The 15,128-nt window shown below is 41.6% G+C and overlaps 1 protein-coding gene across 1 annotated transcript in view; it reads right to left on the bottom strand.

The window, feature by feature from the left end:
- LOC306865154 (NACHT, LRR and PYD domains-containing protein 3-like) overlaps positions 1–15,128 on the bottom strand; it is a 94,926-nt gene that overhangs the window by 2,955 nt on the left and 76,843 nt on the right. Inside the window, exons 14-15 of the mRNA XM_079409567.1 lie at positions 3,841–4,014; positions 200–381 (exon numbers count right to left, since the gene is read on the bottom strand). Of these exons, the coding sequence (XP_079265693.1) occupies positions 200–381; positions 3,841–4,014 (356 nt within the window). The remainder of the gene's footprint in view (positions 1–199; positions 382–3,840; positions 4,015–15,128) is intronic.

The raw sequence follows: 15,128 nt of genomic DNA on the forward strand, positions 1-15,128 counted from the left end.
AAAGAAATATTAGACTCTGCAACTTCTTTATAATAAAATAAAAATCTACAAACTGCATCAGTTAAAAGAGATGTTGCTAAATATACATGACAAAAACATTTTAATCACTGCAATAACAATTCAATCCTAAAATCTTAATAACCTGTATTTGTACTTACAATAAGTGTATTATATGAACTTGAAATAAAAATATACTTACAAAAGCAATATAGTGTCTCCAGTTTATAATGTGGATCCCCCTTTAGATTGGAAAGAAGCTTCATGTCTGAATTTTGTAGGTTGTTCCTAGTCAGATCCAATTCTCTCAGGTTTGAGGGGTTTGATTTCAAAGCTGAAGCCAGAGCAGAACAACCTTCATTTGTGATTCCACAATCACTCAACCTGTAGCATACAATGCGCTGTGTAAATGGTGTGTAAAATGAGTTTATTAAACTGCAATACTGTGATGTGATTTGAATGTAATGACAAGTATTGCCACCACATATTTTGCACTACAGTTTTATAAAGGACTGCGTTCATGTCAGTTGTACATGAACTGAGGTGAAAGAAAACAATGAAAACAATGTTGCTTTTATTTAAAATTCATAATTTCAGGATTAGCATGTTTAATCAAGTAGTTGGGTCATCTGATATTCACTGATGTTTAATAATGTTTAAATGAATATGCATTTCATGTGTATGATATGAAAATTTCATATCAGTTTCAGAGTAACCAAAATGTTCACTGTTATCAGTATTATCGTGGTATTGTTAAAATGTGCTGGAAATGTTCCAAAAGTCACTCACTTACAGAAATCATTTAAATTTTATGTCAAAAATAAACAACAAATAAAATTAGCAGCTTTATGCACTTTTAGTTTGCATTAACATTAAAATAATAACATTTAAAATGCTGGATTTTAAACTGTACATAATTAAATTATATTAAATAGGTTAAATAAAAGTTAAAGGGGATATATCATGAAATTCTGGCTTTTTCCGTAGTTAAGTGCTATAATCGGGTCCCTGGTGCAGAAGTCAGAAAGCACTTAAGTTTTTTTTTTTCTGTCTTAACCAAAGAAATAAAACAAACTATCTGTACCATAATGAATTGCATAGCATCATATTTTTTTCCATTGCATTATATTTAATCTAATCGAAATCAGGTCGCACTGCATCGTAATAGGGGTTAATCGCATTGCATCGGTAGCTGCTTCATATGTATCTTTGATGTATCGTATCTTTGGCTATGCAACGAGATGCATAGTGCACCGGCCTCAGTTATTTAGATGCACATCCCTAGTATTATTGCAAGTTTTGTGTGAAAAAATGGTTTTAATGATAATTAAATGAATTGGTAATACTAACCATTGAGTCTTTTTTCATCATTGTTTATAGTCAAACTGGTAACTGTTTCATCCCTACATGTATTTGGACTGAATTAAGTAACAGTTGTAATTTGTTTAAAGGCGCCATAGAATGCATTGATACACTATTTTAAATTGTTCTCTGATATCTACATAGAAGGTATGTGGCTTAGGTGAGGGCAAAAAATCTCCAGAAATGGTTTTACGTGTCCATTTACAACTCTAGGATTTGTCCCTAGATTGAAATGTTCTATTATTCTGTTATATTACCTTATTTGGAAGGGTTATGAATAATAATGTTGAGCTCTGCTCTGACTGGCTGTTTCACAGTGCGGCTCAATGTTGAGCCCTGCTCTGATTGGATGTTTCACAGTGCGGCTCATTTCAGTAGCTCACACAGCAGCAAAGAAAGGGAGGAAAATATATAATTCAATACTTTCTTTCGCAGTTATATCATTGGGTAATTATACTGTATATAAAATGCATGCATCAGGGAGCCGCTATTAATATGTGGGGCACTGAAACTGCTTTCGAATGCACAATTGCTTTTTACTTTCACTTTCGAGATTTGTGATCACACGTGCTCTGTGTAAACTACAGCGGCAGTACTTACCACACATTTTACAAGATCAGATGCTTGTCAGTGGTGCTCAGGATCTGTAAATCATTCACCATCATCCTCAGTCATCTCTCCTCACCCTGTTTATGTGGTAAGTGAAATCTTATGTACTGTAATGTAACAGGCTACCACTAGCAAGAAGCTAACCACGTCCCTTTAGTGGCTCGTGTTCAGTGTTGGGTAACGCGTTACTAAGTAATTACAGTTACTTATAAATTACTTGCGTTACATACAGTAAATAATTTCAACAGTTCTAAAAGCAATATTGAATTTTAAATCTAAATTTACCATCTAAGTGTCTACTTTTAACTGAACAAATTCAAATAAAAAATGAATATTCCTGATTACGTAATCCGTATGAAACCGAGGTACAGTCTTTCCTGTATTTAAAAGCTTGAAGTGTCTACTTTTAACTGAACGAATTAAAATCAAAAACTAATATTTCTTATTATGTAATCCGCATGAAACTAAAGCGAGGTACAGTCTTTCCTGTATCTGAAGTGTCTACTTTTAAATGAACGAATTAAAATAAAAAATGAATGTTATCGGATTATGCAATCCATATGAAACTGAAGTAGTCTTTTCCGTATCTGAGCTCATTATATGTAGTCACCTACGCGCAAAAGCCATCACCTAGATACCAAAAAAAATCTGAAAAAAGAAGACCTACTATGAGGAATTTGCCTCATAAGAACAGCGCGATCTGACATGGCTTTATTCAGCAGAGAAAATAATTTCTGTAATTTATTCTTATTGGTTAACGTGTTATTTTTACATAAACCTGCATGGATTTTACTAGTTGGGTTTTTCCTGAACATCTTGCCAAACTGAAATGTATTGTTTAACTTTTAAGTTTTTTTTGTTATTCAGATATTTTGCAGAGTATTTCTATTTGTTAAGCAAAGAATGTTAAATTTTTTTATAAAAAAAGTTTAAGTATTACAGTAGTTTTAAAGCTAAAAGGCTAAACTAATCTATGTTTGACTTAAATTGAAAGTTTAATTTCTTTTAAGGTTTATATGGATTTTAAGATGTAGCCTAATTAGCGATTTGAAAAATTAAGTTACTTATTGAGTAACTAAGTTACTTCTCAGACAGAGTAATTAGTAAAGAAATTTAAATACAATATTGATGAAGTAATTAGTAACTGTAATTAATTACTTTTTGAAAGTAACTTACCCAACACTGCTCGCATTATTTTATTAGAATGCGTTATTTACTTTCCGTGCCTTTCTGAATACAGACACCAATCCATCCCTACACTTCACATCCCCTGCACAGCCTGGAACACAGCATGTATTTCCATGATCTGCCATTTTCGCTGTTGTCCTCACTTGTTTCTTGACAATACCTACAGAACTTCTGATGATTCGGCTGTGTAGGTCCGGCTGGCCTAGAACATGGATGGGTATTTACAAATGTTGTGGGCGTACATATTAGAGATCCTGACTGTAACATCCCAGTCTGTGTTATGTTCTGATTTGCCTATTTTTCAGTGGTCTTTTGCATGCACGAGGTTTACATAAGGACTGTCTTCAAAACAATGGTGTTTGAAGCTCACGGTATGTAATTTCCATGTACAGAACTGTTATTATTCAACTATGCCAAGGTAAATACAGTTTTCCATTATATGGCACCTTTAACAAAGTGTAGCATGTCTGTGAATCACACATAAAACTATGCTGGTTTTTGTTTTCCTGGTCAAACCATATATGATGGTTTGTTTGGGCTCCTTCTGTAGACCTCCCAAAAAGGTAGAGTTTATAGAGCAGATTTGGTACGATTTGAATTAAAAAGTTAAAAACTCTTATTACTAATAAAGAATATGTTTACTAAGAATAAATATATATTTGACTATCAGAGAGATAATCTTACTCCAGTTTCTCCAGTTTACAGCAAGGATCCTCCAGTCCAGAACAGAGCAGCGTCAAACCAGAAACTCCTAGTTTATTCCCAGAGAGATTTAGTTGTCTCAGATGTGAGGGGTTTGATTTCAGAGCTGAAGCCAGAGCAGGACAACTTTCATCTGTTACTCCACAATCACATAACCTGTAGAGAACAATTATTGTGTAAGCAGTGTGTAAAATGACCAGTTCATTAAAGATTGAAATAATGTGTGACTGAATTTAAATGTAGTGATAGGCATACTTTCGCACTACACTGTTTTTAAAGCACTGTGTTGTTGTTCTTACATGAACTTGAGGTAAACAGATAAAAGCTATGCTATTTTAATATTGTTTGGGATGTGGGCTATATGCAGTTGGCTCTCTTGTGATGTTCACTGACTAAAATGAAAGTTTATTTAATGTGTATTTGGACTGAAGTATCACTTGGAATTTATTAACCTGTTAACGTTCACCAGAGCGATAGCGCACTGAAGCGTTTTTTTCCCCACTAGTTTAATGTTTATGAATGAATTTAACGTGAAAGAATATCGTTAATCTTGACAAACTATATATCATTCTGAAGGTCTAAGCCTCAAGCATCGACGACAGATCGCTGTTTTCCGATGGAAAGCTTATAAGGAATGTATTTGCTACGTTTGTGTAAGCAGTACACATCAAAACAGGCAGAATAAAAAAGCCGTACGTACCAGATTCATTGTAATAACGAGCCACAAACGCGTCCACTGCTGAAATCCCAGTTTAGTTAGACAGGTAAGGGTCCACAGAACAACATCCCAGCGAGCACTTTTAGTCCAGCGAAACAATAACGTTGTAATAAAGATGCATATTCCTTTGTTTACATTTCATTTCTTCGGGAGAGTTATTGTTCGCGTCCGTTATGGAATAAATTACGCTCAAAAACAGCGTCTTGGTGGTAAAAAAACAACACGGTGCTGTAGCATACAGTTTTACAAACAGAATGAGACCGTCCACGGGAAAAAAAGTCTCAGAAAAGCGGAATATAGATTATTTGAATTTGGCGCTCACTCCTGCCAGCGTGTGACGCAGGCTATGACGCTGTCATCTGAGCGGGGCGTAATTTAGCGATCTGCTTTATCCATAAAAAACTGTTTTTTTTCTTCTACATTTTTTATATGTGTGTGTGTGTGTATTGTGTGGGGAATGTGGCCGTATCTGCATGATTATAATATGTATGGACGGACATCAGCGTGTTTATTACCGACTCTATGACGGCTATCATTGTGATTCAATGATCAGCTATTATTGATTATATGGCCCATCTGTATGATTATCATCTGAATGGAAGCACATCCGCGTGTGATTACTGACTGTATGACCATGTCTGCCAATATCACTTCATGTCTGGCAATCAGAATACTTCAGTATACATACTATATACAAAGCATTTTTTCTATTGTTTTTCCTTTTTTATTACTCAAATAATTATTTTTGTATTTTTTAGTGCTCAAATAAATCTGTCTATTATTTTATAATTGAAAAACTACGCAGGAACATGTATAATGACTAAAATAGCTTGTATAATTCTGCAATCCATTTGGTGCTTATTTTTCCTCAAACAGGGGGGTGGTGGGACTATAAATAGTTTCAGAAAAAATATTGCAGGAATCTCATTTTTCATGGTATCTTCTTCCAATTTGAAATATGAACTCATGAGACATGTGGCTTTCAATCCATTACTTTTCTGGATTGCTCCAGGACTTACTTCATGTATATGAAATAAAAAAACATTCAGTGTGGAAAAATATTTTTCAAGGCACATCAGTGTCTATAACTTTTTATCTTTTTGAGCATTATCAACTCTGGATGATGGATAGTAAAGCTGAGAGTGTCTTCTTTCCAAAGATACCGAATTTGTGTGTTTAGCACACTTTGTCACGAACTGTTACCATTTTAATTTAGGTAGGTTATTATCACCTGTGAGGCCCACAATGGGGGCTAAGGTTAACAGGTTAATTAACTGGGTGTCTGTTAACCACAAATTAAACTTGATTGAACTTGAACTTGTGGTGTTAAATGGCAACACTAGGGGTCATTCTTGGGTGCCCCAATAACCTCTGAGGATTCAATGAGAATTGGTGAATTTGTCAGTGGGATTTGTATGTCACTCCCCATACTACAAGTATAAAAGTGTGGCATGCACTCACTAATTCTTCGCAGCCGAAAGCACTGCATCCCTCATGTTACAGATAGAATCAATTCATTCATTAAACTCGGTGGACTAAATTTAAAGCACACTTCATCTGTCTCCCTCAATTATGTACAGATAAATATGTCTTCCTCCGGGTGCATCAGCTGTGGCTATAAGAAGCAACTTCCTTTGATAAAGAGCAAATTCCTCCAAAAGAGCAGTACAGCGGATCATCCGTGTCCATAGATATCCGTGTCCTCCTGGGTGCAGTTAATTCCTCTCTCCCTCTGGTGGGCCCGATCACTGTCTTCAATGCATGGGTTATTCTCATGCAGAAACAGTGTTTGTGGATGGTTTGTGCCCTCACTGCATTGTGAAATGGCAATATTGCGGTTGCGGTTTTTGTTCTTTTACAAAAGACCAAGAGCAACCTCAGTTGCCTCCTGTACTGGTCTTTCTGTTCCTGGGCTCCTGGGTATCAAGCCTCAGTGGTGAGTGCTGAAGTGTGGGTGTGATGGTCCAGGATGAATCTGATGCTGAAATGGCTTGACTGCTTTCCTGGGCAGCCAAGAGTATCAGGCTTGAATGGAAGACTCAACCCTATCCTGAGCGTTCATGGCTGGATGATTAGTTTCTGTGGTCAGAACACTATGAACAACCACACGCCATCCAAGTGCTGCCACAGAGGCTATCAGTCACATTTTGCCTCAGCACTGATAGACCACCAAATCCCTGAGGTCTCAGTCTCCACCTGCTCATCACTGAGGGTGGCCCCTGAGTAGGCTGCACCAGCCCTGCACCCCAAGGAGCCTGGGTCGGCAGCTAGACTGCAATGGTCCACTCGCAGGAGGGATTGGACCACACACCACGGCTTGGCAAAACCTGCTCCTCCTTGCCATGAGCCCTCAGAACGACTCTAGATGTTGTTCTGTTGGTACCACTTGTGCGGAGTCTGGATGAGTGCTTATTGCTGTCCTGCCCATAACATTTTCTTGTCAGAACCACCCAGCTCAGCTATGCGATTCAGTCCTCCCAAGTACAGTGGTGTTCTCTACACTTCAGGATCGTGCTCGGTCCATGTTGAAATGTTTGAACTTCTTCAAGCACAAGACGGTGGTTCCACTAAATTATTTTCAGATGTTTCTGGGGCATATGGCTTCCTCAGCCATGATCAAGCCACTGAGATCACATATGAGACTTCTTCAACACTGGCTTCAGACTCAAATACAGAGATGGGCATGGTGCCATGGCACACATTGTGTTGCCATCACACCAATCTTTCACCGCACTTTCAGCCCCTGGTCAGATCTTGTATTTATACAGGCAGGTGTTCCCCTAGAACACGTATCCAGGCATGTTATGAAAATAGATGCCTACCAGATTTAAAAAACCTTGATAACCAGACGTCTTTAAACTGTTTTGAAAAGAAGAGGTGGTGTAGTCTATACTTCAGGATCATGCTGGTTCAGTGGTTCAGTCCACTGGTTCAGGGCAAGCACATGTGATCTGGATGGAAAACACTGTGACGGTGATGTACATCAACTGCCAAGCCAGTGTATGCTTGCATCGCTTGTCACAACTCGCCCACCATCTCCTCCTTTAAAGTCAACTGAAGTCCCTGTGAGCCACTCACATTCCAGGCATCCTCAATCATGCAGCCGATGTGCTCTCGTAACAGGTAGTGCTTCGAAAAGAGCGGAGACTCCATCCCCAGGTGGTCCAGCTGATTTGAAGTCAATTTGGTGAGGCTCAGGTAGACCCGTTTACCTTGTGTGAATCCTCTCATTGCCATCAGTGATATTTCCTGACTGAGGCCTCCTCAGAGGTCTGTCATCAGCCATGTTAGACACTATCACATAGGATAGAGCCCCCTACCAGTCTTCTACAAGGCTACATGTCTTAAAGTGGTGCAAAGTTTCACCACATGCTTTTACTCTTGGGTGAGGATCCACAAAGGTACACAATTGGGTCAATGCTTTCCTTTCTCTAAGAAGGACTAGGCAGGCAGCTGTCCACTCCCATCCTTAAGTTGTATGTGGCTGCAATAGGAGTGAACCATAACACTGTGGATGGCAGGTCCTTAGGGAAGCATGACCTGATTGTCAGGTTCCTGATAGGTGCACTGAGATTGAATCCTCTAAGACCACATCTCATCCCCTCTTGGAATATTTCCTTGGTCTTACAAGCCCTATGGAGAGAGCTGTTCAAGCGCCTTGGAGTCAATCGAGCTCAGTGTCCTTTCTGTGAAGATGGCCTTACTGACCATGCTCACCTAAGTCAAGAGGGTAGGGGACCTGTAAGCCCTATCCATCATCAATACATGCCTAGAGTTCGGACTGGCATACTCTCACGTTGTCCTGAGACCCTGGCTTGACTACATATCCAAAGTTCTCACTATTCCCTTCAGGGTCCAAGTGGTGAGCAAGCGCTCCCTTCTGATGAGGACGACCCAGCCCTGTCTCTGCTGTGCCCAGTGCACGCTTTGCACATATAGTTGGTTTGCATTCAGAGCTTCAGAAAATCTGATCGGCTCCTTGTCTGATCAGAAGGGAAAGGCTATCTCCAAACAAAGGATGCCCCACTGGATAGTGGATGCCATTTGTAGGGCTTACCAAGCCCAAGGCGCACCTTGTCCTTTAGAGCTCAAAGCTCATTCTGCTAGAGGCATTGCAACCTCTTCAGCCCTGGTGAACAGTGGGCCATTGGCAGATATCTATGGAGCTGCAGGCTGGGCTATACCCAACACTTTTGTGAGGTTTTATAATCTCTGTCTCCCCCCATCTGGTTGAGCCCTCCACAGGGACTTTTCCATATCAGGTCTTTAGGACATATTTTCCACAAACAAACCTCGCCCCTTCGGGTAGGATGTGGAAAACTTTCCCAATGTAAACAATCAGGTGTACTCAGCTATAAGTGTTAAAAAAAAAAAAAGCTCTGTAAAGCAGAAGAGGCTCTATGGCTCGAATGACCTCTCCTAAGAGATAAACTGGCCCCCCTGAAGATAAGGAAACTTGGTGTTGTTTACCCTGGGCATTGAAGGTTGTGAGACAGTGTAGCTGCATTTTTTATTTTGGCATGTGAAAGCCTGCCTGCATCTGCACCGCCAGGTCTTGACACAATTTAGTAATTGTGGCGTTTAGTATAGGGACCCCATACTGTGTCGTCATTCGACTGACAGATACGAAACAAGGCTTACATTTAATAACCAACATTTTCCTGGTTAACCTGTTAACCTTCAACCCCATTTGTGGCCTCGCAGGTGAAAATAACCTACCTGAATTAAAATGGTAACAGTTTGTGACAAAGTGTGCTTACACAAACAAATTAGGTATCTTTTGAAAGAAGAGACTCTGGGCTTTACTATCTATCATCCAGAGTTGATAATGCTCAAAAAGATAAAAAGTTATAGACACTGACGTGCCTTGAAAAATATTTTTCCACACTGAATGTTTTTTTATTTCATATACAAATACATGAAATAAGTCCTGGAGCAATCCAGAAAAGTAATGGATCGAAAGCCATGTGTCTCATGTGTTCATATTTCAAATTTGAAGAAGATACCATGAAAAATGAGATTCCTGCAATATTTTTTCTGAAACTATTTATGGTCCCCCCACCCCCCTGTTTGAGGAAAAATAACCACCAAATGGATTACAGAATTATACAAGCTATTTTAGTCATTGTACATGTTCCTGCATAGTTTTTCAATTATAAAATAATAGACAGATTTATTTGAGCACTAAAAAATACAAAAATAATTATTTGAGTAATAAAAAAGGAAAAAAAATAGAAAAAAATGCTTTGTATATAGTATGTATACTGAAGTATTCTTCGTTATTCGTTATTACAATGATAAATATCACTGCCAGACGTGAAGTGATATTGCCAGACATGGTCATAGAGTCAGTAAACACACGCTGATGTGCTTCCATTCAGATTATAATCAAACAGATGGGCCATATAATCAATAATAGCTGATCAATGAATCACAATGATAGCCGTCATAGAGTCGCTAATAAACACGCTGATGTGCGTCCATACAGATTATAATCATGCAGACACGGCCACATTCCCCACACAATACACACACACACATATATAAAAAATGTAGAAGAAAAAAAAAACAGTTTTTTATGGATAAAGCAGATCGCTAAGTTATGCCCCGCTCAGATGACAGCGTGCGTCACAGAAGCGTCACTGCCGGCAGGAGGGAGCGCCAAATTCAAATAATCTATATTCCGCTTTTCTGAGACTTTTTTTTCCGTAGACGGTCTCATTATATTTGTAAGACCGTATTCTACAACATCGTTTTGTTTTTTTACCACCAAGACGCTGTTTTTGAGCGTAATTTATTCCATAACGGACGCGAACAATAACTCTCTGAAGAAATGAAATGTAAACAAAGGAATATTCATCCTTATTACAACGTTATTGTTTCGCTGGACTAAAAGTGCTCGCTGGGATGTTTTTCTGTGGACCCTTACCTCTCTAACTAAACTGGGATTTCAGCAGTGGACGCGTTTGTGGCTCGTTATTACAATGATAAAGGTACGTACGGCTTTTTTACTCTGCGTGTTTGGATGTGTACTGCTTACACAAATTTAGCAAATTTGTGCCACTCATTCCTTATAAGCTTTCCATCGAAAAACAGCGATCTGTCGTCGATGCTTGAGGCTTAGACCCTCAGAATGATATAAAGTTTGTCAAGATTAACTTTGTCCCGTTTCATTTATTCTATTAGAAAACAATGACACATGCAAACAAAGATCGTTCAGTGCGAGGTCGCTCTGGTGCAGGCTAACAGGTTAAACAATATTTTTAAAGAAAATTATCTATTTTATCTATTATCTAAATGAGCTATTAATAAAATGTATTGCTACTCCGGACCTTGCTGCTGAGAAACATTAAACCTGTTGTGGATTTGCCACCGGAACTTTGGCTGAGGAAAAGAGGACGGCGTGGAGGTATTCATTGCAGAATAAGGAAGCGTGTCACGAATCTGGTCCGTGCAACTTCCATTTGTTCACCACCAGAGGTCACCCGCTTACCACATGGACTTTCACACTACACAGCACATTGGACTCCATTTCCCATTATACATTGCACTGACGACACACAGCTGTTCACACTGATCACGCTTGCACCTGAGAACTATCTCACAATCACCATCACCCATCACACACACACTTTATAAGTCTGGGACGTTCTCTTGTTCACTGCCGAGTATTGTTTAGCCCAGCTACCTTACAAAGCGTTCCTGTATTTCTTGTTTGATTTCCTGTGTTTTGATTCCTGCCCGTGTTTCTGGATTATTCTCTCTGCCTTTCCGTTTGGATACTGTTTGCCGATCGTCGACCCATGCTTGCTGTAGGATTGCTCTGTGTCTTGCCCCTGCCATACCTGTTTGCTGTGTTCTGACCCTGCCTGAATATGACCTTGTTTTATAATAAAGCTTCACAAATGGATCCGCATGTCTCACGTCTCGTCAACCCCGTAACAGAATACTCGGCCCAGCAAGGATCCAGCGGCTTTCCCAACGAACATCGGTCAGGTATGGATTCAGCGATCTTGTTACTAGCCCTCAAGCAGGGTACACGATGCCTTGAGCGTTATATCACTGAATATTTGGCTTTGGCTAATGGCTCAGAATTACCAGACTGTATGCTAATAGATTTTTTTTCTTTTTTTTCCTCGTTTATCACGGAGTCATTTTCTGGATTATGTTCTGTGGACTGCGGGTTCGGTATTCACTGTGGGGGTCGCGGAGGAACGAGACACCGCACCCAATTGTGTGATCACAGCCGCGCTGGAGCACGCTCACAAAATGGCGGCCACAACACCACCCTGTAGCGTCAGTGCTGCCGATCACGAGCCAGGTCAAATCCCAGACTATGTTAAAGAGCCAAGTCAAGCCTCAATCGATCGTCACGAGTCAAGCCAAGCCTCAATCGATCGTCACGAGTCAAGCCAAGCCTCAGTCGATCGTCACGAGTCAAGCCAAGCCACAGTCGATCGTCACGAGTCAAGCCAAGCCACAGTCGATCGTCACGAGTCAAGCCAAGCCACAGTCGATCGTCACGAGTCACGCCAAGCCACAGTCGATCATCACGAGTCACGCCATGCCTCAGCTCTCCAGCCAGACTCACGCCATGCCTCAACTTCCCAACCAGAGACTCTTCTCGCCACAGTTCATCAGCCAGAGCCTCTTCACGTCTCCGCCGAATTGCCAGAGTCTGTCACACCTAGAGATTTAAGGTTAGACCTCCGAGTTCCCTGTTTGGTTTCCAGCGTAAGGGATGCACCACTGGTGTCTGCACGCACAGCTAGTATCCCCAAACCCACTCACTCAAGCCCTCCTGTTCCTAAACTGATTTCCCTTTCAGAAGCGCTTCCCATGTTAGGGATTGCTTTGTGTTGCGTTTGGGCTGCATACACCACCTCTGAACTGTCCCAGGCGATGGCATCCGCTGCAGCTCCTCCAGAGGTGGCGGCACATGCTGCAGAACCTCATCAAGCGGTGGAGCTTGCTTCAGGCCCTTGTAAGGTGGTGGCGTCCAGCAACGTACTCTCAGCCTGTCATGTTGTGGTCAGAGAGACCGTCACTAAACTCCTCCTACAACCTGATGTTACCATTGTAGAACCTCCAGAGGTGGCGGCGTTTGCTGCAGAACCTCCAGAGGTGTCAGTGGTATCCTCCTTCTGTGAATCCTTGTCCTGCCCAGTCACGGCTATGGAGGCCTTCTATGAATCCTTGTCCTGCCCAGTCACGGCTATGGAGGCCGTCTGTGAATCCTTGTCCTGCCCTGTCACAGCTATGGAGGCCGCCTGTGAATCCTTGTCCTGCCCAGTCACGGCTATGGAGACCATATGTGAATCTTTGTCCTGCCCAGTCACGGCTATGGAGGCCGTCTGTGAATCCTTGTCCTGCCCTGGTCACGGCTATGGAGGCCATCTGTGAATCCACATCCTGCCTTGTCACGGCTATGGAGACAGTCTGTGAATCCTTGTCCTGCCCAGTCTCTGTTCTCCCCAGATCCCTGATCCTGCCATGGTTTCCTGACCAGTCTGCTCTACTGTGGAGATCCTCTGCCCTGTCTACTCCTCCACACTGGTGGGTTCCGGCTCTGTCTGCTCCGCCGTGGTGGTCAGCTGTCTGGCTCTGGGGGTCTCCTGCTCCGCCCAGGGGGGCTCTGTCTGTCTCTGCTCTTCCTGTGTTGTCTGTCTCTGTTTCTCTCAGATTTCAGACTCTGCCATGGTTTCCAGTCCCGTCTGCTCCGCCGTGGTGGCCTTCGGCTTTGGTCTCGCCTGCTCCGCCCTGGGGGGCTCCGGTCCCGCCTGCTCCGCCCTGGGGGGCTCAGGTCTCGCCTGCTCTGCCCTGGTGGGCTCCGGTCCCGTCTGCTCCGCCCTGGTGGGCTCCGGTCCCGTCTGCTCCGCCCTAGTGGGCTCCAGTCCCACCGCCTCTGCCCTGGCTTCCCGCTCTGCCTCAGTTCCCAGTCCCTCCATTTGCACATGAACCTGGCCCTCCGTCCCTCCCCCTGTTCCGCCTCCGCTCCACTGCCCTCCTGGATTGTATTGGAGTGTCTGGAAGCCACTCCTTGGGGGGGGCTATGTCACGAATCTGATCGTCGATCCACGCTTGCTCTAGGATTGGGACATCTGTATCAATGCCTTATCTGATACCTGGCTTGATGAGTCCGTCCCTGATGCTGAAGTCAGTCTAGATAACTTCAGTATTATTAGATCTGACAGAACAGGACTATCAGGGAAAATGGGGGGGGTCTGTCTTTATATTAATAACAGATGATGTAACAACATCATGAGGTGCATAATAAGGTATGTTCACCAAATCTGGAGATGCTGATCCTGTCATTACGTCCCTTCTATCTCCCCTGGGAGTTTTCAGCGGTGGAACTGGTAGCCGAGGATGCTAATGCTATGATGGCTAAGTAACCAGGGAATCCAGTGTTTATTTTGGGTGATTTCAACACATGCAGATTGGATATTGTATTACCGTAATTTAAGCAGTATGTGGAAATTCCAACTAGGTGGGGAAATATTCTGTATATGTGTTACGGTAAAATCTCTGGCGCATTTTGCGCCGGTTCATATCCACCGCTTGGACTCACAGATCACAATGTCATCTGTTTACTTCCGCTCTACAGACAAGAACTGAAACATCACAAGGCACAATGCTACAGTGCCCCACAGTGGTGGGATGATGCCAATGTCCATCTGGCATGTACTGATTGGAGTGTTTCTGATGGTGATCTGAATGACAGAGTTTCTGTCATTACTGATTACATCAATTTTTGCATAAACATTCTGGTTAAAACAACAAAAAAGTATCTCAACACTAAGCCTTGGATTACTCAACAATTAAGGCAGAGCCTAAAAGAAAAACAAATAATTTAGGCTGAAGAACTGGGAAGTCCATAAATTAACAAACAGGAAAATTAAAAACAAAAAAAAAAGTTTGGTGATCTGAATGACAGAGTTTCTGTCATTACTGACTACATCAATTTTTGCATAAACATTCCGGTTAAAACAATAAAGTATCTCAACACTAAGCCTTGGATTACACAACAATTAAGGCAGAGCCTAAAAGAAAAACAAATAATTTAGGCTGAAGAACTGGGAAGTCCATAAATTAACAAACAGGAAAATTAAAAACAAAAAAAAAGTTTTTTATTTTTAAAAAGGTTTTCAGGGCAAACCTGAAACTTAAGGATAAACTGGAATTTCTGAATTAGCCAATATGAACACCAAGCAGGCATTTCAGAATGTAAACCTTACAGGATGTGAATCCAAATCCAACATAAGTGTAATAACAGATCCAGAGTCTTTTGCAAAATAATTGAATACATTATTTGCATGGTTTGATATACAGGATTTTACAGACGAATGTGCAGCTCTGCTGGGAGCCCTTCCTCTGTCGGAAGCAGTCAAGCCAGTCCCCTTTACAGAGGAGGAGGTACGGCACCGGCTCAGATGATGTAAGCTGGGCAAGGGCCCGGGGCCTGATGACATCCCAACAAGGGTGCTGAAGGCCTGTGCCCATGTGTGTCAGCTTGCTTATAAGGCCACAAGGGGTACGGAGGATGTGGTGA

This window comes from Barbus barbus (assembly GCF_936440315.1).
Source record: "Barbus barbus genome assembly, chromosome: 46".
NCBI lineage: Eukaryota > Metazoa > Chordata > Actinopteri > Cypriniformes > Cyprinidae > Barbus > Barbus barbus.